The sequence below is a fragment of the Balearica regulorum genome, chromosome 8 (assembly GCF_011004875.1).
Source record: "Balearica regulorum gibbericeps isolate bBalReg1 chromosome 8, bBalReg1.pri, whole genome shotgun sequence".
In the NCBI taxonomy this organism is placed as follows: domain Eukaryota; kingdom Metazoa; phylum Chordata; class Aves; order Gruiformes; family Gruidae; genus Balearica; species Balearica regulorum.
The window spans coordinates 7000080-7022293 of record NC_046191.1 but is presented as its reverse complement, the minus strand read 5'-3'; the positions used below and the strand labels follow the sequence as shown (position 1 = coordinate 7022293).

The 22214-nt window shown below is 38.1% G+C and overlaps 1 protein-coding gene across 2 annotated transcripts; it reads left to right on the top strand.

Annotated features, from left to right (window-relative positions):
* Nucleotides 1-18: 18 nt before the first annotated feature.
* Nucleotides 19-21802, top strand: SCP2 (sterol carrier protein 2). Of its 2 annotated transcripts, none has more exons than XM_075759384.1 (16): nucleotides 19-150; nucleotides 2236-2290; nucleotides 2874-2945; nucleotides 4396-4527; nucleotides 5487-5551; nucleotides 7451-7577; nucleotides 8435-8498; nucleotides 8755-8841; nucleotides 9453-9603; nucleotides 10496-10643; nucleotides 12445-12552; nucleotides 14152-14305; nucleotides 17254-17347; nucleotides 18058-18187; nucleotides 19597-19676; nucleotides 20903-21802. In XM_075759384.1, exons 1-16 carry the CDS (start codon nucleotides 109-111, stop codon nucleotides 20996-20998), a joined length of 1605 nt encoding a protein of 534 aa, XP_075615499.1. In that variant the 5' UTR covers nucleotides 19-108; the 3' UTR covers nucleotides 20999-21802. The 2 variants fall into 2 exon arrangements, with proteins under 2 accessions (XP_075615499.1, XP_075615500.1); XM_075759385.1 differs by lacking the exon at nucleotides 19-150 and adding an exon at nucleotides 311-525.
* Nucleotides 21803-22214: the final 412 nt, after the last annotated feature.

The window sequence follows — 22214 nt, the reverse complement described above, 5'->3', positions numbered from 1 at the left end:
TCAGCTGTCGCGCGCCGCCGTCCGCGCGAGGGGTCTCGGCGTCGCCTCGGCCTGAGGGAAGCGGGACGAAGGAGGAGGGCGCAGGCGTCTGTCATCGCCGCCGCCATCATGCAGCGCCGGGTGTTCGTAGTGGGCGTTGGTATGACCAAGGTACGGGGCTGTCCGCCGCGCCGCTGGCCGGCGCCCTCCCCAGTAACGCCTGCGCCCTGAGGCTGCGCGACAGGGCAGAGCGAAACTTGGCGCTTGTGTGGGGAAGGGGGGTTGGCCTAAGCGAGTCTCGTCTCGTCTCGTCGGCGCTCCTGAGGCGTCTCCTTGTCGGGCGTCCACTGGTGGCTGCCTCTGCTGAGGGGAGGGCGGGAGACAGCGGCGTTGTGGGAGCCGTGCGCTTCCTCCCCAGGTGGGGATGAGGCCCCTCACGAAATACAGTTGCTGTCTCAAGAGCGCGTTTGCAGAGAGGAGAGGCGCGTGGTGCCAGCCTGCGGGTCAGGCCTGGGCGATAGCGGCTCCGCGCAAAGTTCACCTTTGGTTGGCGTGTCGGAGAGGGCGGATCCGCCGGCCAAGTCAAACGTTTTGAAGCTCCGTTGAGCGGGTCGATATAACAGACTTACAACAGCCAGAGTGTGTCCCCGTGTCACTGCAGTCCCTGGTCAAGGGCTCGTCCCCTGGCTTTGAGGGGCCGGGGAGACCTGGGCTGCAGGGCGGGTGCCCTACAGATACTCTGCGGTTCTGCACCTGGTCGCTCGGGTGCCAACACAGAGTTCACGCAGCATGGCACGTTTTCAAAGAGGAGCAAAAGCTAGAGGAACCTTTTTTTATCTTGGTAGATAAAACTTAAGATGATTTTGATATTTACCAGAGTAGTCAAAAAAAAACCCTCACTTTTTAAATAACTTTTTTGCATGGGTATTTCTCCAGCATGTGGTGTGACAGGGGAGGAAATAAAAGGTGAAAGACTTTGTTCTGTTAATTGTGCTTATTGAACTGGATCACAGAATGTAGTTTTGGAAGTTACTGGACATCACCTTAATATCATTTGTGATGTACTCAAGGAAGGAACGATAGCATGGAAGACAACTAAAACTTGTCAGGCACCATGTTGCATCTTAAGCATTTTATAATAAAGTCTTTTAGTATTTTCTCTTTTTTTAATCTTTATGATGTAATGTCTGCTAAAAATTGGTATACCTCTCAAAACAACAATCCATGTTTCCTCTGTGTGTAACTGTCAATTCCACCAACCATGCCTTTCATTTTCAGAAGTGGATTATCTCAGTTACCAGTTTAGTGTGATTTGAGAAATTATCAATACTCTTTTTTCCATCTTTGTTAGCCCATATAACCATAGTCACTCTTACAGACTTTTACACTGATTGATTCACTGACTGATTTTTCTTATGACCTTCAGTATGAAGGTTCTCTGTCTAAATTAAGGAAAGGAGGCACTGCAGAAAGTACAGCTAAGTGTTGCAAAAGACTGGAGTTGGGGAGGTAAGCATAAAGAGGTAGCAAATTAGCTTTTATATACTAACAGTGAACGTCAAATAATTTGTAGAACTCTAAGGAGTTAGTAGGAGGATTTTTTTCAGCAGTGACACTTTTTGTTAATAAAGATGCAACACATGTATTTGTTGGTGGACTGTAATGAGTAATACTACAAAGAAAGGAGAAATACCACCTCTACTCCAGTGGTGAGGGGTGAGGTATGATGTGATTTGCAACAAAGTGGAATAAGGCTTGAGAATGGGAGGCTTATGTAGAATTAGGTTCCGTACAAAGAACAAGCATTTTCTTGTTACAAATAGGAGTATAACAAAATAAAGTAGAAGGGAAGTATTTCTCAAAGACTTAGTGAAGATTATGTCAATGAATCAGTGAAGACCACAGTTATTCTGTCCCACCCACAGGCTTTGGACAGGGTTATTGTCCATCTCCATACAAGTCATGGATCTTCTTTGAGACTGAGCAAAAATAGCCCTCAGCTTCCATAAAACTGGACTATTTTCTGGTTTTAGCCATCACAGCGTCTGGCACTTGGGAATCGTGCAGATTTTGTGCATGCGCTTTTGGCTCAATTAGATTAAATTGTTTGTATTATTTAAAACTGATTGTTCACAAACCTGTTTCTAAGTTAAATATAAAGCTTTTAAATATACTGATTTGAGCAAAAGATACATTAAATCTCACTGTGATTTGTTCTTGGGTTTTTTTTGTTTCCTTTTCTTTCTTTCTTGTCAGTTTGCAAAGCCTCATGAGGAGAGCGTTGATTATCCTGACATGGCTAAGGAGGCAGGTAATTTAGTAATAAAGCATTTTGTTTGATTGCTGACACTTATTGTAAGTCTTACAGTTAATCTTTTTCTTATACATATGAAGGAACAGCTACTGTTCAGTAAATAGATATATATAAAAAGCAAATCTAAAACTGATAAAAAAACCCCACTTTCACAAAATCCATAACTGAACTGTTCAACTTGCTGCCTTCCAGGGCTGAAGTCAGAAGGATAGCTTAAAATTGCATTGGACACTTAAATAATTTCATACCTACCTATATTATTCAGACATACTTTCATTTGGACAAACAACCTTTGTGCAAGAACACAGAATTGATTGCATGAAATTTTTTGATAAAGGAGCTTGTTTAGAACTCAAAATACTGCAAAATTGTCCTTATGAGAATTAAGATGCACAACCATATTAACCATTCACATCATATAATAAGGAATTTTTAAAGCTCACTCTCTTTCTTGTTTGTGAAGGCATGAATCGTACATACTACTCTAGGTTTGCTTGTTATGGTTGTGAGAGCTGCTTTTTAAATTTTTTTTTTCCCAACTGCTAAACTATTTTTTTTCAACTTTTAAACTTTTTTTTAGGCAAGAAGGCCTTAGCTGATGCTGGGATTCCTTATTCAGCAGTGGAGCAGGCATGTGTGGGTTATGTTTTTGGTAAGTAATATAATTTGATTGGGATGTGACATCCATGACATTTGCAGACATCTGTATCAATGAAGCTTATCCACATCTGTGTGGATAAAGTATGGAGAATCCCATCGATTTCAGGTTATAATATTTAATTGTGTCAGTTTGATCACTGAAAAAGTTTGAGACGGTTCACAGTTCTATGTCTGTTTATTTGTGTGTTGTGTGGAGTTACTGGGGACCAAAGCCAGCTCAGGTTGGGTCACTGCTGCACTTGCACTGCTTCTTGTAAGGCTTGTTCTCCGTTGGTTCAAGTGGTTCCCTCTCAAGCAATTCCCATAATATGCAACTTAAATCATGGGTTACAACAATTCAAAAGTATTTCCATTATAATCTCCACCCCTGGTCCCCTTGGGCCAGGTTATAGGATTTTAACATTGCAATTAACTCCTCCCTTTGCTCCTAGCCTGGCTAGCAACTTGGGTTTCCTACTATAGTAATTCCCATAACATGCAACTCAAATTCCAGGTTACATCAATTTAAAGGTATTTCCATTAAAATCTCCACCTCTGGTCCCTTTGGGCCAGGTCATAGCATTTAACATTGCAATGAACTCCTCCCCTTGCCTCTGCTCTGGCTTGGACTTAGCCACAGACTGCAGTCCCTTAGGGGTGTACCTGCTCCAAGTAGAGCCTCATCTATGAGCCACAGTCTCTCCAGGGGTGTACCTGTTGCAGCTTAGAGTTATCCACAGCCACAGACGCTTTGAGGTGCACCTGTTCCAGTGTGGCCTTCTCCATGGGCCACAATCCCTTCAGAGAGACCTGCTGCAGCACAGACAAATCCGAAACACATCCCCGTACTAGCTACTATGAAGAAAATTAACTCTATCCCAGCCAAAACCAGGACAACCCTCAAACACATTTCTAGTAGATGCTCTCAGCGGGAGCTTTTAACTTGCAGTCACTGCTTGTTGTAGTGAGAGGAGATGGTGTTAAATGACTGGTTTGAACCTTTTCCTGTGACTTGACAGATGTCTGATGTATTTCTCAAAGTGGTCAAAATCAGATTTCTATCACAGGGAAATATGTTTCCATTCCAAAAAGAGTTTTCCATTTCCTTGCTTCCTGTTTCTCTGCTAATGACTGTACTGTGGCAACTGAAGTAGGGTCAGTCAGCTGTGATACCTGTAGCAGCTTCCAAGCGACACCTCTAAGATGTTTCTGTCCAGTTACTTTCCTTTGATTCACAGCCTGTTATCACAGAAGCAGGACAAAGTTCTGTTTTTAAAATCTGATTATTTTCATCTTGTTTCTAAGGTTCTTGTACTGTGGATATTTGAGAGACATTCTCACGATGACAGTTCAAAAGTTCAAGTTTACAGTTTAAGTGGTAGCATTGCACATACATGGTGGGATTTCTTTTTGCTAGTGAAGTTTGAGTATGTACCTTATTTTAATGTTTTGTCTCTATAAAGGTGACTCAACCTGCGGACAGCGGGCCATCTATCATGGTTTGGGTTTAACTGGCATTCCTATCATTAATGTTAACAACAACTGTGCTACTGGATCAACTGCTTTGTTCATGGCCAGACAACTAGTAGAAGGAAGTGAGTTGTTTTGCTCTGGGGCTGGGTAATACATATTCAATATTTCTATAAATATAACTTGAATGAAGAATGGAACTAAGGAATGTGTGAGTACTCTGAATTGTAAATGTTCTATCCTCCTAGGCAAAATTGTGTTTTCTCCCTTGCTCGGCTGAAAAGGTTGGTCAGTTGTACATACAAATATAAGATTAAGCACTTAAAAGAGTAAGACTATCACTATGAACAACAGTATTATGTGTGCACCTAAGAGACTATGTCTGTGATGCAGTAAGATGGTGTATATGGATATAAATGTCCTTTCCTGTGTCATAAGCAGTATGAATGTGGTAAGTAAAAGCCAGTTAAGTTTTTTCTGGAAGAATTGTTTGGAGTAGTGCAGAACAAGTTGCGTTATTGCACTGCAAGACACTGCAGGATGAAAAGGAGAGAAGAATCTGCTAAAAAGCTTAGCTTTTTTTTTTCCTGTTTTTTTTTTTAACTTGAAGTTAACACAAGTGTTTGAGTAATGCATTTTTGGAAGGGAGCAGAAGAGAGCAATGCCTTGTGACAGACTACGCATTGAACTGTCAGATGTGTGTTTCCTTCTGTTTTTGCATTTCCTTTGTGGACTTTGATACTTTCTTGCACCTAAATGCTAATGTTTCTATAGTGAAAACTATAGTAACATTCTGGATGGTTATTCCAGTATTTGTAGCAGCAACGTAAGTGCTTGGTCACCTAACGTAATTGCTGTCAGTTTAAAAATAAACCCAACCGTGTAGTGATCTCTCATTATTCAGTATCAATATGTTTGTATCAATACCATTCCCGCCCCAATTTGCCTCTCTTTCAAAAATGAAGAAAGGCAGAAGAGGAGCTGGTAGGTGTTTATGTATATTTCCTGTAATTGAATAGTTGGTAGTACATCATGTCATTTATAATTACATTGTGTTTTAAATAGCCACAAATTTTATTTTAAGGTTTGGCAGATTGTGTTTTGGCACTTGGCTTTGAGAGGATGGCAAAAGGATCCCTTGCTTCAGGTGTAAGTGTCTGAAACACTTCATACATTTCATTGTATTCATAGATGAAATACACCTCCATATTCTCTAAGACATATTCTCATAAATATCAGTTGCTTTAAGATGTTGATGTAGATGATTGCAAAATAAACCATTATTTTGATCCATGGAAACTTTAATTAGTTTTATGATTCTGGTTGCAGCTATGATATAGAAATTTTGCATGGAATGTTTTAGAATTAATTTTATGTAGTATGTCATGCTTTTAATATTTTGCCAAGAGTACATTAAAGGCAGAGTTAATAGGGAGTAATGAAAATACCAGATAGAATACTGAAGCATTGAACAATCAAAGTGTCTTTCTCAAAAGGACACAGCAAATTAAAGAAAGAATCTGGGTCTTCTGGCTTTTGGCTTGATGCTTACTCGCTTGACCAGTTAACACACTTTTCCAAAAACTAAGGCCTTCTGCAAACCTTTCTTTCTTGTCTCTTCTTTGTTTTTACTGGAGAAGTGTGGGGGTTTTGTTTGTATTTTGCCTTATGGCAAGCAATATTAGAGTCCGTATGTCGTTTAACTACAGAACCGTAGTCCCTGGAAGGGCACTTATTTTTTGGTGATGTGTAGGATCTTGACAGGCTTGAGAGGTGGGCCCATGCGAATATCCTGAAGTTCAGCAAGGCCAAGTGCAAGGTCCTGCACATGGGTCAGGGCAATCGCAAGCACAGCTACAGGCTGGGCAGAGAATGGATTGACAGCAGCCCTAAGGAGAAGGACTTGGGGGTGTTGGTGGACAAGAAGCTCAACACGACCCTGCAATGCGCACTTGCAGCCCAGAAAGCCAACCATATCCTGGGCTGCATCAAAAGAGGTGTGACCAGCAGGTTGAGAGGGGTGATTGTGCCCCTCTACTCCACTCTCATGAGACCCTGCCTGGAGTACTGCGTCCAGCTCCAGGGTCCCCAGTACAAGAAAGACATGGAACTGTTGGAGTGAGAACAAAGGAGGCCACAAAGATAATCAGAGAGCTGGAGTACCTCTCCTGTTAGGACAGGCTGAGAGAGTTGGTGGTGTTTAGTCTGGAGAAGAGAAGGCTCCAGGGAGACCTTACAGCAGCCTTCCAGTACCTGAAGGAGCCTACAGGAAAGCTGGCGAGGAACTGTTTATCAGGTAGTGTAGTGACAGGACAAGGGGTAATGGGTTTAAACTAAAAGAGGGTAGATTTAGATTAGATAAAAGGAAGAAATTCTTTACTGTGAGGGTGGTGAGGCACTGGCACAGGTTGCCGAGAGAAGCTGTGGGTGCCCTGTCCCTGGAAGTGTTCAAGGCCAACCTGGGCTAGTGGAGGGTGTCCCTGCCCATGGCAGGGGGGTTAGAACTAGGTGATCTTTAAGGTCCCTTCCAATCCAAACCATTCTGTGATTCTATGAACTGCCAGACTTGATAATATATGTAGAAGTTTGGGGAATGAGAAATGTTAAATTTAACAGCTGATTGAAACGAGTAAGAGTTAGCTTTAACATGCTTTACGATATTTCATTTAAGCTTCATTGAACATACTAATACAGTATTAATTTTATAACTTGGAACTATATTAACTACCTGATTTTAAGCTGAGGTGGAAAATACCTGAAGTCCTCTGCTGAAAATAGTGGCTGTGATAGAAATCACATGGGGCGGTCTTTGCCTTGAATCTGTGCAGTGATTATAATGTTAAGCATTTTCTGCTTATTTACTCTTTCTTACGTTGGGAAATTCTGAATGCTTCAAAACATGTTACTGAAGTGCAACATACTGTCCAGTGGGATTGTTAAATTATCAGAAAAACCTCTATTTTGCTTGAAATTCATGGCACTTTTGTGGCAGCATTGTAAAGAAAAAGTAATTGTGACTTGCTTTATAACTATTTCTCTTCTTTTTAGTTTTCAGACAGAACTAGTCCAATAGACAAACATATGGAAATTATGATAAAAAAATATGGGCTAGCAAGTGCTCCAGTAGCACCTCAGATGTTTGCAAGTGCTGGCAAAGAACATATGGAGAAATATGGTATGTTAAAATAAATTTTTTTCATTGTCCTCTTCTAATGAAGAGATTTTTTTAAAAAGTATTAGGATTTCATTTTTAAAAAATGATAGCATTCAGCGTCCTTTTTTTCACCCAAGTATGGCAACTGCAACATCTACAGCTAACACAAATGGGAATACATTTGGATAAAGAGTTATCTACAGAAAAGCTGGTGATGTGTAGGCAAACAAAACCGTCAGGGCACAGAATTAAGGCTGTGATACAGAGTATCTGGTAATCATGCTAGTGCTATGATTTGTGCTTCTGTAAGGTCTGTGTGATAAGGTTGTATAACTTCTTGCATTTTTTCCTTGTGTCTTAGGATGGGGAGATAGGCTTGGGACTGAAGTGTTTGACAAAAGCTTTCGGGTATTTGATTCAATATATAGTACTAGGCTGCTGCCACTTCTTAGCCCCTTGCCAGACAAGGGAACTGGCTCCAAGGTAACAGGCTGGCCTGCTGAGCATCTTTTATTTGCACTTATTTGACTTAGACTCCAATATTTCACTGTAGCTGTTTTGCACTGATAGGAAGTGAACATTCAAGTTTCAGTAATATAATACTACCTCAAATAAAATGCACTTATTTTCTGTATTCTTATGTTAGTAAGTGTTAAATATCCAAGTAGGATGTTCTGTTAGCTAAAACTCAACCATATTTAGTAGTCTTTATCTAATTTTTAGACCTAAGTTGAGTTCTGAGACAAGTCTTGATAACAATGAGTCTCTTGTAAAGATGCTTGTAAAGAACAAATTCTAATGACACAATATTTAAAATGCTATGTTAGCACTGTTTAGGTAAACAGAGTATTTCAACACAGCTTTCTTTCCCCTTCCAGGGACAAACCCAGAATACTTTGCAAAAATTGCGTGGAAGAATCATAGCCATTCAGCTAAGAACCCGTGAGTTATGTACTCTACCTCTATGTTGAACATATACATTGCTGTTAAAGTCATGCAAAACTGAATATTATTTTTAACAATACTTTGCAGAGTATATTCTTTATTATGGAATGAGAATTATACCCAGCATAAATTCTCTATCTAGTGCCTTATACTTTGTAAGAACAGCTCTATAGCTGCCTAATATTGTGATATTAGTATGTCTACTGCTAATGGCTGTGCTAAACTAAGATGGCATCTGTATGTTTTTTCTCAGGTATTCCCAGTTCCAAAAGGAGTACACATTAGATGAAGTTCTGCATTCTCGCAAAATTTTTGATTTCTTGACTGTCTTACAGTGTTGGTAAGGAGAGGACTTAGCATTGTGAAATAAGTCTTGATGTTAAGACAAATATGGTAGAACATCTACTTAAATAAAAGTCTGTTTGTGTTTAAATTAAAATTTACAGATTATTTTAAGAAAAACTTCTTATAAATAAAAAAAAGTGGAATGTCTGTCTTGACCAAACACTATGTAGGTCATTGTTCACAGTATAATACAGTATGCTGAAATACATTTTCTACTTTGGGGCTCTCACATCATTCTGTATGTTTTACCAATGTGCATCTGTTGCTGTTAAGTGTTACTTCTTCTCTTCAGCCTTTCCTATATACTCCTGAAAGGTTTGTTGTTAATGATGTTTATAGCCAAGTAGTAGCTTTGATTTTTTTCTAAATTCAAAAATCTTAATGATATGTTTCTATTTTGATGTCATGCTTTTCAAATGTCTTTTATAAATATTACTGAAAGTGTCCAGCAAACACTGATGGAATTTATAGTTTCAATGGCATCAGCCAAAGAAAAGGACTTTTTGTTTGTCCTTTTTGGTTTTTCATTTGTTTTAAAAGATAATTCTATGGAAGATTGACATTGCTAATTTAGAATAATGACATCATTATCTTTCTTTCAATCAGTCCAACATCAAATGGTGCTGCAGCTGCAGTTTTGGCTAGTGAGGAGTTTGTGAAAAGGCATGAGTTGCAGCCAAAAGCTGTGGAAATTCTGGCCCAGGAGATGGCTACTGATTATCCAAGCACATTTAAAGAGAACAGTTGTATAAAGATGGTAGGTTTACAATTCCACATTCCCTGATACTCCTCAGAGTTTTTTTTTTTACATACCTGCAAGTCCTAATGATACTGTAAACATTTCCATGTCAGTAAGCAAACAAATTATACTTTGTGATGAATGTAAAAGTAATTTCATTTGGGCAGTAAGCAAAAAGTATGGTTGTGGAATAACACTAAGAAATTTATAAACAGGCCATCAAAAACCTAGTTTTAAATAAATTATTTAAAGGCTACTTCTTAAACAATTTGAACAGCAAGAAACACATTTCTTTATTTCTTCCGTTTATAAGAGTAATGAAACTTAAAACAATTTTACTTATGTCTGTGTAATACTGAGCTGAAATAACCTGTTGGGTATAGTCTTGATTACTTGCTTAAGTAGAATGAAGGGAAAGAGCTGAACTGCAAAATTTGGATCTCACTGCGAATTGACTAAAATAATTGGATGTTAGTCAAACCTTAGAATACCCAATAGTTTCTACTGCAATCATGTTCTGTTTGGGTTTCAAATACAATTCTTGTCAGTTGGCTGATAGAAAAAGGTAGCAAGATAGTTTGTGGATTTGTTTCAAGGCTGTTGGTCTGAGTCATGCAAAGGAGCAATTTGGCTTGTGAGCAAGGTTGAGAAAATAGAGAATATTCCCCAGAAAAGTTTCCGCATGTGAACAATGAGACTTGGAATGTTTTATTTCTTTCTATATAATTCATACTGTATGAATATTAAAGGTTGTGTATGTGATGCATTAAAATAAATTAGAATGCCACCTCATACAGGTCCCTTTCATTTACAGGATATATAGAAGCACGTTTAAAATTAAGTGTAGAAATGAAATTGCTAGCTATGTTTCTTTAATGGTATTTTAACATACAATTTCTTCTTGTCACAGGTTGGCTATGATATGACTAAAAAAGCTGCAGAAAAATGTTTTGCAAAAGCAGGCCTAAAACCTACAGATGTCGATGTGATCGAACTTCATGACTGTTTCTCAGTTAATGAGTTCATTACCTACGAAGCTCTGGGACTCTGTCCAGAAGGTAATAGCATCAATGGAGATCATCGTTTTATTAAAATGGAAAGCATTTTAATACCTTTTTATCTGTTCATATAATTAGAACTTTGAGTTACCTACTGGACAGATCTTCTGTATTTGGAAGTCTTATTAGCCAACTTCATTAAGAGGGAAAAGCAAGTTACCACTGTAGTAACATAAAGATGACCTGCAAACTCTGGAATTAGTTTAACAAATGAGTGTGTTACTGTGATTTCTGAAGTAGTATACAAGGCAAATTGAAGTGTTGGACAGCTATGTGAAATCATACAGCTAGCTTGTGCAGGGGTGGCTCTCTTAGCAAGCAAAGCACGGAAATTGAGGACTCTTGTGATCTTTTTCAGTATTATGCCCCTTTTTCAGGGATATATACTTACCTACCCCAAGATTTCCATCCATCCTTGTATTGCCTTTTAAGAAGATAAAAATCGGACAAGAATTGCCTATAGAAGGCCTAACCAAGTAACTTATCTTTGATAAGACTTTTTAAAAAATCTTGAAACATTTTTGCATTTGAAAACAGAGTTAGCAAGTGGTGAACATGCCTCTGAAGTTAATTGTGTAACAATGCACAATCTGTCCAGATTAGTTTAATTTCATTGAAGTGAGTGGGTTTACAACAGATTAAATGGTAGTGAAGTTTAGTTCTATGTATGTAAGTCAAACCATTAAAATTCTCTTCTGAACATGTTTTTGTTTGATTTCAAATAAACAATGCATTGAACTGCTACTTCACTATTTGATATATTTAAACTCTAAATATATTATTGCTTTGCATAAATAATCTGATGTAATCTTTCTCTAATTTTTTTAAACTAATTTTGAGAAAATATCATACTCTGTCACTAGATGGTGTATTGTATTCAGTCTAAGCTTTCTTACTGAAACAGAGAAGTTCATAGATCTTCAGGAAGACTTTTTATGTGTTTGTAGGTCTTCAGATCTTTGCCTTTGAATGCTTGCTTTTTACTGTCATCTTTGCTGTGTTTTTATGGTGTCTGTAGTAAAAATGGTAAATATTTGACATTATTTAAACAGGTACATTAAGCTTTTTAGCTTCATTCCTTTATCAAAGATATAGAAGAATCCTGATGGTACTCATCTATTTAACCAATAAGTCTTGTGTATGGTCATTTAATAGTGCAGTTCTTACCACCTTTCAGTCAGTCTGACCCTAATGGTATATGAAACTTATCTTGGAACAGTAGACTAATTAGACACAGAGATTAGTGAAATGGCATAAACCACATTGTGGATTTAGATGTGCAAGAGTAACCTGGTATTCTCATTTAATGTCAGAAGTTATAAGTACAGGAAATGTGGTGGATCTTAACACAGCCCAGGAAGCTATTACCTGCCTTTGTGGCAAAGGCACATTATTTGCTCATGTTTAACTTGGTGTTCACCAGGACCCCCGTGTCCTGGGGATCACAAATTATGACTAACCCCTCTAACATAGTTATCGCTGCAGGTTCAGTAATGAATAATGAACAGCTTCATTATATTGATTATATCATAATACTGCGTATCAACAAAACAGTTCAACAGCAAATTTAAAAAAGCTTTTGTATCAAACACTAGCCCTTCTCTTCCATGTTATGCTTTCTCCAGTGGTGCAAGCAAGTCTCATTAATGTAGTTTGGCTAATTTCAGCCCGCTCTCTGTAAAATCTGAGGTGTAGTATTTCCTAGGTTTTAACTGACATGCAGCATCTTCAGTAAGTGACAGTAGAATTGAAAAATCACTTAAAAAAGGAACATTTTTCTGTTATAAATACTGTTTTATAGGAAAAGCATGTGACCTGATTGACAGAGGAGACAATACTTACGGAGGAAAATGGGTTATTAATCCTAGTGGTGGATTGATTTCAAAGGGACATCCACTTGGTGCTACAGGTAGGCAAAACCATTTCATTTAATCATGCCTGTGAGATACAGTTCTTGAGCAGGCAGATGCTTCCACTTGTGTTTGTCTGTGTGAAACACGAGGGCTTCGTGAGGATAGAAGGAAGCTCTGGAGTTGATTCTAATTTTCAACTAATTGAAGCATTTGGGCAGGTTGACGGTGTAGGATTGCTAAACCAAAAGACTTGGAGGTGAATTTGATCATTAGCACTTATGTAATTCTATGTTGCTTTTTTTTTAATGTTGTTATTAAAGCAACCTGCAAAACAGCTTAACTTTTTTCTAAATAATTGCTCAATAGTACAACTTCTGCTGAATGTAGTTTGAATAACTATTTTCATGTGTTGTCATCCATTAAAAATTCAGATTTTGGAGATTTTTACTGCATCTGAATAGCCTGCACCCTTGTTAGCTGTAATAAAAGCTATTTCTGTTTAGCCTTGGATGTCAAAATATTTATCTGATGTTTACAACAGAAGCTTGGTTAGTCACCGTTTCCCAGCAACATAGGTTTTCCTTTTTTGTTGTTGTTTTGTTTCTTTGTTTTCTTTAAACTGCTGCACTTGCTTCCAAATGAGATGGCTCTTGAATAAAATCTGTTTAGATTTATGAAGATAATCCACCTTCCTTGTTTGGAAAGGAGAAGTTGTCAGAAAACTGAAGAAGAGAAAACCTTGTAAAACAACAAACCTTAATCTAACCAGCTGTAAGAGCTAGATAATCTGCCGTTAGTGTAGGGGGGGAATAGTAGGAAAGGTTGGAAGATAAACGTTCCAGGTAACCAAGACTGTGGGTGTAACAGGATGAGAATATTACGTTGCTAGGTTTGTGTTAATTTTTTGTCAGTTACACAATGATAAATGTAGAGGCAGTTGCTGGTATTCATGCCTCTATTGCCAAGGGTTGGGGGGGGAAGTCATTAAAATGCAGAAAATGATGTGTCTACACACTGTCAGCTTAATTTCGCTATAAACCAGTCCTGAGGCTAGCTATATGCTAATCAGAGGTCATAGAAGTGGCCTTAAATTTCCAAACCATTCCAGGGCAGGTTCTACCACAGTACACATTCTCTCCTTGAGACTGAGAGAATATAAATGAAAACTGTTAATTCTCATCTATGACTGGAATGATGAAACTTCTTGCTCGTCCTCTTTGTAACGTTTCAGTTGACAACGCGTAAACGTTGCTGCATAAAATGCAGATTCCTCCTCTGCCTTTCCCCAAGGCCTATGTGGTTGTCTAGGGGAAGGGAGAGGGGGAGGGATGGAGTTCTGAGGAGGATGGAGGGAAGAAGAAATGTGGATGCGGGGGAACTGGATCATAAGCACAGAAATAGCTGAAGGAATAGTAGGGGGAGACCGAGGGTAAATGAAATCTGAAATCAGGACTATAATGAAAAGGGATTCAGCTTTGCTTTGGGCCTCCCAAGAAAATATATTTCTAGGTATCTGGGCTGTCAAGAATTACCTTTCTCAAATCCTATTGCTTGTATTCACTTGGTATCTTACTAGGGAAGGAAGTTTATGGACTATACCTGTAGTAGGTTCCTTAGTCCATTTACTCAGCTAAGCTCTGTGCTCGATTTTTCAGGCCTGGCTCAGTGTGCCGAACTCTGCTGGCAGCTGCGCGGTCTGGCCGGGAGGAGGCAGGTCCCGGGGGCAAAGGTCGCGCTGCAGCACAACCTGGGCCTCGGCGGGGCCGTGGTGGTGACCCTCTACGGCATGGGCTTCCCCGGAGCCGCCAGGTGAGAGCCCCGCGGGGCTGTGGCCGCCCACAGCGCTTAGGCGAGACGAGATGGTCCGATTCTACCGCGTCGTGCCCTGGGAGCAGAACTGGTGGGGCAGTTGAGGGTCTGCCCTCTGCGTGTAGCAGACTTTTTGAGGAGATAAAAAGCACTGTGGTACTGAAAGACCATACAACATAGTCATCTCTCAGACTGTATAGAGCAAGAAAATGCACTGCTGAATGAAAATGCACGTTCAGCATTCCTGTACAGGTCTTGGTTATACTGTCATTGGCAACTTTCGCTGTGGGTTCAGTAGTAGCGTGAACTAAGATCGCTTTGTGTCAACTGCACTCCCCTATCTTCATGTTTCAAAATTTATTTTTTTTTAGAATTATTGTTTGCCTGTGTACAAGGAAGAAATTGTGCAGTAAACTAACATTTGTTCAGCAGTTGGAACTGTTGTGTACCTACAGCGCTGCAGATGTATACAGAGATTATAACTTACACAGTATCTTATTCCTGATAAACAATATGCACTGTGATAACTTTTATAAGTTATCAAAAAGGGAAAACTGGCCCATAAAAATGGCTTACGTGATTTCCTGTAAGGAAAAGTCTAATGTTTGGAGGAAAAAAAGCCAACAAAATAAAATGAAAAACCCTTCCAAGAACAAAACAGGCCACGTTAAAATGAATTAAGTGAAACTAGCGACTTGCCAAAAAAAGCAAGACATCCATGGGAATAGAGATACCCACTGCTTTCGCTGCTAAAATTGTTACTAGTTTGGTTTCATGAAGAATTCCTTTCAGACGTATGTGTTACATGTGGTATTCTAAGTACTTGCTAGAATTTAGGCATGTTACTCATGCAGTCCTGGCTAAAGAATTACGCTTGCAATTGTAGCATCCTTCAGAGCGAGAGGAGAATTCTGCTATGAAGCTGTCTTGCAATCTGCTATAGTTCTATGCTAGGGTGGACAGGAATTGAGAGAAAATACTTAAAATTTGCAAATATACCAGAATTTCACGAGAGACTTTTTAAATACACAATTCTTTTTACGTTTTCACTTTCAACCTTGCTTAGAAAGATTCATCTGCTCTTTGTGGGTATTATGGCTTTGGTTTTAAAGCTTGACACCAATACTTTGTATTTGCTCTAAAAACCTATGAGCAGTAAAATTCATTATGTGCTGGACTTCCAGAAAGAAGCATTCCCCTCACAACTCATATTTGTAATGTCCACTTTAGCTAGACCTGTACAATTCCTGTGAGGTGACAATATAATCTGTGGAAGAGGTAATGAGAGAAGCAATTGAACTTCAAAGGGCTGCAGCAGTAACTTTTTGTCATACAGTGTCCTGTCCTATCACTTCTGTAGTCTGTAAGAGGTTAGACCATGTGAGAAAATAGGTGTGATACAGGAAAATCATGTCTCATGGATTCTCTTCAATCATGCTCACACAACTTGGCCGTGAGTGTTGGTATACAATTCTAGATCAGAGGGGAAAAGACTGTTATAGGGAATATACTATTTTCCATTGCTTTGAGCTCTATCTTTTAAAATATTGTAATTTTGTGGAACAGGGGACCTGTTGCTATTTGTGTACCATTAACATTGAGGTACTGCTAGAAGTAGTGCCTGCCTTTCAGGAAAAGCTTTGCATGTATAGGTAATATATTCTCCTGAAGAAATTAGGTCTAATTTACTACACCTCACTTCACCTTCATTGGTATTGACAATTTTTTTAATTCTTTCTTAGGTACAACTCAAAACAGAGACATCTTAGCAATACTAATTTCATCTTGCATTAGAGAACCTTAAAAACCTTTAGTTCTGCCAAAGGCTTTGTGTGTGGGAGACACCTGATACCAGGAGTTGCACCAATGTGTATCAGACTTTGGAACGAAGCAGTGTGGCTAATCTGTTCAGGCACCACTTATGTAATTGAATGATGATGTCTGTTGTGTAATTAAGGGAAATGTGATGGCATTTCATGTTTATGAAGATATTTCATACCAATTTTTCTACAGTAATGCATGTAGACTTAATCATTGGATTCGGACCTAGCCTGTAATTAGTGCCTTTAGTAATAGCTGCCAAGAATGCACATCAAGGTAAATTCCAGCAGGACTTGACCCAGTTTGAGTTGATCTTTAAAACAATTATGCTCTTTTTTGACACCTTACAATTTTACATCTTGTTAGTACAGCCTTAGTTTATTGGAAAAATTGATGTGTCATCTTCAGATGAGACAGTCCCTGCTAATGCTACCCTAGCATACATATATAGGGTAGTGTTAGTACCACACGATAAGTTCTAGCAACATTTCTTGACTTTTAACAATATCAAACCTGACCACAGTTTTGAACTCTGCTGCCAAAGGACAGTAATAATTGTAAACTTGTTTTTCTTTCTACTTGAATTGCCATTTCTTTGGACATCTCTCTACTTAACTTTGGCTCTGGGTGCCTCTGCAGAAATGAAGAATTAGGTTTCCCACTGCATTCAGGCCATGCAGGGTGACTGCTCCAGAGAATCAGGATTAATGCTTAGTACCTCTTGTGACAGTTGAGACCCACATGAATTGGGAGGGAAAAGGGGGATTTGTCTTGCCCCGCCCCAAATAAAAGGTATTTCTCTGAGATGGTGTGTGTGTTACTCTCCCTTCACACAAGGTGTAGCAATAGTGTTTGCTGATTTATCTTAACAAGATTAATGATTTACTTTCACTATAAAATTAGTGTCCTGTCCATACATGCAAAAACACCTAGATAGTTGCAGTGATTGTAATTCAAGCTGTCAAGCCCATCAGAGAGTAAGCTTCATTTTGCTGTCATATAGTTGCACTATACTGCTAAAGCGTTTCAGTGTGGCTGTTCTTACTGGTGTTAGGCCTATTCATGATAATGTGAAGATGCTGAAAATGTGATTAAAGATATGTAGATAAATGTTTTTTTCATTTCAGCAATGGCCGTATTGCAGCTGTGCCTCTCAGTGCAGCTGTTGATGGATTTAAGTCACATTTGGTCTTCAAAGAGATTGAAAAGAAGCTCCAAGAGGTATTTGTCTACTTTCTACCTACAACAGGATTTTAATTTGTGACAGAACATGTGTGAAACATGATGAGAATATAGTAGCATCAATCACTTTCTCAGTACTGCTCATTGAAACAAATATTACAGCTTTGAATTTCACTGTGTCAAAAATCTTTCTGTGCTGGGCCATGATTTTAATTCTTTTTTTTTCAGACAGTTTGTATCTGCATAAGGGTATTTCAGTAAAGGCAAGTTTAGATTGTACGTGAGGAGCTTGCAAACTAACACAAGAAACTTTGTGTTTGGTGTTTGTCGCTTGCTTTTTAAGTGTGATTAGAAGAAGAAATCTCATTTTGTCAGACTTAAGACTGTTAGGACAGCAGTCGTTTTTCTTAGTTGATAGATTTTAAAATAGATAGTCATAGTTTGTGTGTTTTGGTTTTGGGTTCTTTTAAATGGTTGTTTAAATGAAGCCTAATAGAGGGAAATAGTTATTTCTATGTTAGTAGAAAGGGTAAAGGTTTTTAAATTACTTTCTGTTTAGTTGGGCAATCTTAATTTAATGGAGCGACCTGGTCTAGTGGAGAATGTCCCTGCCCATGGCAGGGGGGTTGGAACTAGATGATCTTTAAGGTCCCTTCCAACCCAAACTAGTCTGTGATTCTATGAATTTAGACTACTTTAAAATTATTTTGAAGTAAACAAATAATTTGCACAATACATGGTCATTACAGGATGGAGAGCAATTTGTCAAGAAAATTGGTGGAGTCTTTGCCTTCAAAATAAAAGATGGTCCTGGTGGGAAGGAAGCAACTTGGATAGTAGATGTCAAAAATGGTAAAGGCTCTGTGGCAGTTAATTCAGGTCAGTGCTATTTTCTTATGTCATTGCAGGAAAGACATAAAACTAATGAAAAGAATATAAATTCATATTCTGTTTAAGCTATAGTGACCTTGAGCAAAAGTGGTGAAGAGCTACCTTAATTTTAAACTTTTCTTATCACTGACACTTTTAATCCATGATGTTCTGGACCAAGAATTAAATGTCTTCTACTCTGAATTCTGTCTAAGGTAATTGCATATTTTCGTAGAGGCTCCAGACAAATCTGTCATATGACTTTTACAGGAATCACAATTAAAAAAAATTAATAAATTCAAACCTCAGGGGTTTTGTTCTCACCTCTTAAAATCTGGGCCAGAAATGTAATTCATAGCTGTTTCTTCAGTTGCTTTGTGGAAGATGCTGGTAGGCGGTAAAGTGGTCTATCTTGTCAAGTTACTTCTTCTCTGCAGCTAGTTAAGCAATGCAACTTGACTGATTTCAATACCGTACCACATAAACTTCAAGTTCTGCTTTAAAAAAAGGCAGACTTAAATAAGACACTCCATAAAAGTATTGGAAACAAAGGATTTGTACCCTTGCCGTGAAAACAGCTTGTCTTGTATCTGGTCATACATCCTAGTAATGTAAATAAAAAGCCAGAGACAACAGTCTGTCTTCAGAATCTCATATATCCATGAACCTGCATCATAAAGCTTTGAATTAAAAATATGACAGGGGATTTGATTTGGAATTCATTGATCTAAGTTATTACAAAAAGAAAAGCACTGTTTTCTGTTTTATGGACAACATTTCATCGAAGAGTTAAGTTTAATAATGAGTGTAGGAAAAGATGTGTGCAGTTTTTAGCCCTTTGTTGTATACATTAATATTTCTATCAGAGCTTATTAAAATAATTTTTCAGTTTATTTCTGGTAAGAAGATCCTAAAAGTTTCTGGATCTGAATTAATTCAAATGAGTGCTTTTAGAATGCACATGTTGTTCACATTGAAGGAGAGGGCAGGAAATGCCTGAAATTTCAGTGATGAATATCTTCAGAGAGTGTCACAGGGGAAAACACATTTAGTCTGAGTTGATCTCAATACTAGCAAATTTAAGCTTGATAAAACTGAAGATGATTCTCTTGCTTGCAATTAACATGCTCTCTGATTAGAAGTAGATTATTATTTCTTTTCAAGGAATGAATTTGCTTAGCACCTTTCAGAAAGATCCATCTTCCTTCAGTATTGGGGTGGTCTGTACTACAAGGTGGTCCAGATGCCTTTTGGCTATTGGGTGATGTCTTGCTGATATCTTTATAATGGCCCTTATTTGTATGTACTTCAGTACCATCTTGCTAACCTGTAGTATCAACAGATTCTTCATGGAGTTGCAGCTTCTAGTACTGTTTCATCTCTCAGTTTGAATCTTCATAGTCAACTCTGTCTTACAGATAAGAAGGCGGATTGTACAATTACAATGGCTGACACTGATCTGTTAGCTCTCATGACTGGCAAAATGAATCCTCAGACAGTAAGTATAGCAAAGATAAGAGGACTGACTTGTTGGTTTGTTTGGTTTGTGTGTGTTTAAGCTGAGATCATTTCAATAAATCCCCTCCTCCATAACTGTCACAGCTGATCTGAAAAATGACAACTCTTGATTTTCTCTGAATAAATTGGCCCAAGTAAGATTAATCAAGAAAGACAGTATCTACTCTTCTGAACAGGTACAGATCATCTCAGACATCCTGTAGGTAATCCACAAAGGGATGTATAAGTGCTTGGTTTGCAGAGAAGAGAGGAAAACTAGTGTTTGCAGCCTGACAGGAGGAATGTTGGCCCTGTGTTCAGAGGGCTTTACGCTCATAGCTGGCATTAGCGTAAGGAGTGCTCTTGATGCTGAAAAATAGGAATTGAGGAATCCACTGAATGACTATGACTATTTAGGGTTTTTATTCCTCAGTATGTCAAAAGCAGCCACAGTATACAAGTAAACCAGAAGTTTAAGTTAATTTTAAGTTGCTGTTCCGTATGTCTAAATTTGAAATGCTCTGGGTAACATTCTTTTAAGTTTTTGATCTGGTAATCACAGAATAAACAAGAATTTTCACGAACTAAAGTATGTCTAGGAGAAGTCTGAAGGTAAAACACATTATAGAAATGTTGTAGTTGTACATGTAGGAAATTCAGAAGCAATTGCAATTTTACATCTACAATTTGGATAATTTACATTTACATTTTATTACAAGGTTCGGAGGAAAAAAACCCAAATCTGTAGTGTGTGCTTCACAAACTAGACTTGTAAAATTGAATTCATCAGTAACAAAACCAGTAATAGCTGGGGGGGGATTTGAGTAAGAAATCACTTGTGGCATCTACTGTACACTATTGCTTTATTGTCTTCAATTGAAATAGTGAACTTCTATTCTATGAACTGTCATCACCAAAACATTGGGTATTCTGCCCTGCTTTATACACAGATCCATTGTTACGATAATCCAAGAAACAAGCAATACCAAGTTTATTCTCTTTAGGTGTCACAAATATAATAAGCGTACAACTTTCTCAGTTAACTAGTCTACCTTCTAGTGTCAGAAAATAAATTTGTTGATGAATGTGAGATACTTGCTAGAACTGCTGCAATTATAAAACTGCAGCCCAGGACATGCACATACATAATAGCCCATAACTTTTGGGAGGGGTGCATTTGGGGTAATGTGTTGTATTGCATTTCATATAATCTTTCTTTCTTTTTAGGCATTCTTTCAAGGCAAATTAAAGATTTCTGGGAACATGGGCATGGCAATGAAACTTCAGAATCTACAACTTCAGCCAGGCAAAGCTAAACTTTGAGCTCATTAGAGTAAACAGTTAGTTCTTGATATTCTTGACAAAAATAAGTAGAATGAAACTAGACATTATCAATAATATGGCACAGGCTGGGTTTGATTGGACCTCTCTCACCTAGATTCTGTGGTTAGAGACCTTAATTCTGTTAATAAATTCCATCATTTTCTCTGTGGCAAAGACTTTTAGGCTAAGCTTGAAGCACTAACTCTTACAAATGGTATATGGGGGGTATTTGTGACAATTTTTATTTTAATCAATATGAACAATTTTATAAAAACTTAGTGATGAATGAGGCTGCTTACTGTTGATCAGGTTAGTTGGGAAGGGAATGAGGAAGGTTATAAATAGTTTGACATATCAATCCAATAAGTTGCATTTTTTTAAAAAGCTGTAATAGGTCATACAAATGCTTTCAGACTTCCAGTCTAACAAATTTGCTTAAATTAAAAGGATCTTACAAAGGGGATCTCTAACAACATTTTTTTAGAACAGGCTTTAGGAATTTGCTATAAAATACTTTTCTTATTACTACTTTGGAATTAAAAAATAAATATCCAGAAGTAAGTTGGAACTAGAACATTGCTTTGAGATTCACAGAATTTGAAAATACTTCACCTTGAAAAAAGATTAGGTTTGCCAGGAGAGCAGAGAGCGAGTATAACCAACATTTTACCAGTTTTCTCCTGAGAAAATCTGATGTTGATCATTATGAAATTCTTATCAGTAATGTAAAAGCTTTAACTTCTGTTTTGGGAAAATGTATTCTGGTTGGAAGTTTAATAGAAAATTAAATATACTCTTCCTGTTCTTCTGTGTCTGTTCCTCAGATTTGTAAACCTGGATTTCACGTTAATGCACTGAATTGACTATTTTATACAGGTTGTCATGAAGGGTGCCTGCAGTCATCCATTTTTTCCTCCTCAGGCATTGTCAGTAGATACTCCACAAACTACATCTCAGTCCAGTATATACACCTCACATCCTCATGTAGGCGGGGCATGACTGAGGAACCTAGGCAAAAACTTTCACTTCCCTGGTTTAACTAAAATCATAATAAAATGAGCTAATTCAAGCCAGTCATTCTGCTTATCTGGTGTGAACTGTTAGCAGATTGCTGAGCAGTAAGAATAACTCTACTGAATCAGATTAAAATTGATCTAGCCCACTATATTTTCTGACTGCTGGGACGAGTATTAAGATGGCCCAAACATCTGTTTAC

Coding starts and splice junctions, on each gene's coding strand:
- SCP2 (XM_075759384.1), top strand. CDS start 109: ATGCAGCGCCGGGTGTTCGTAGTGGGCGTTGGTATGACCAAG. Junction 5,552..7,450: donor AAGGATCCCTTGCTTCAGGT/GTAAGTGTCTGA, acceptor TCTTCTTTTTAG/TTTTCAGACAGAACTAGTCC. Junction 14,306..17,253: donor GGCTTCCCCGGAGCCGCCAG/GTGAGAGCCCCG, acceptor TTTTCATTTCAG/CAATGGCCGTATTGCAGCTG.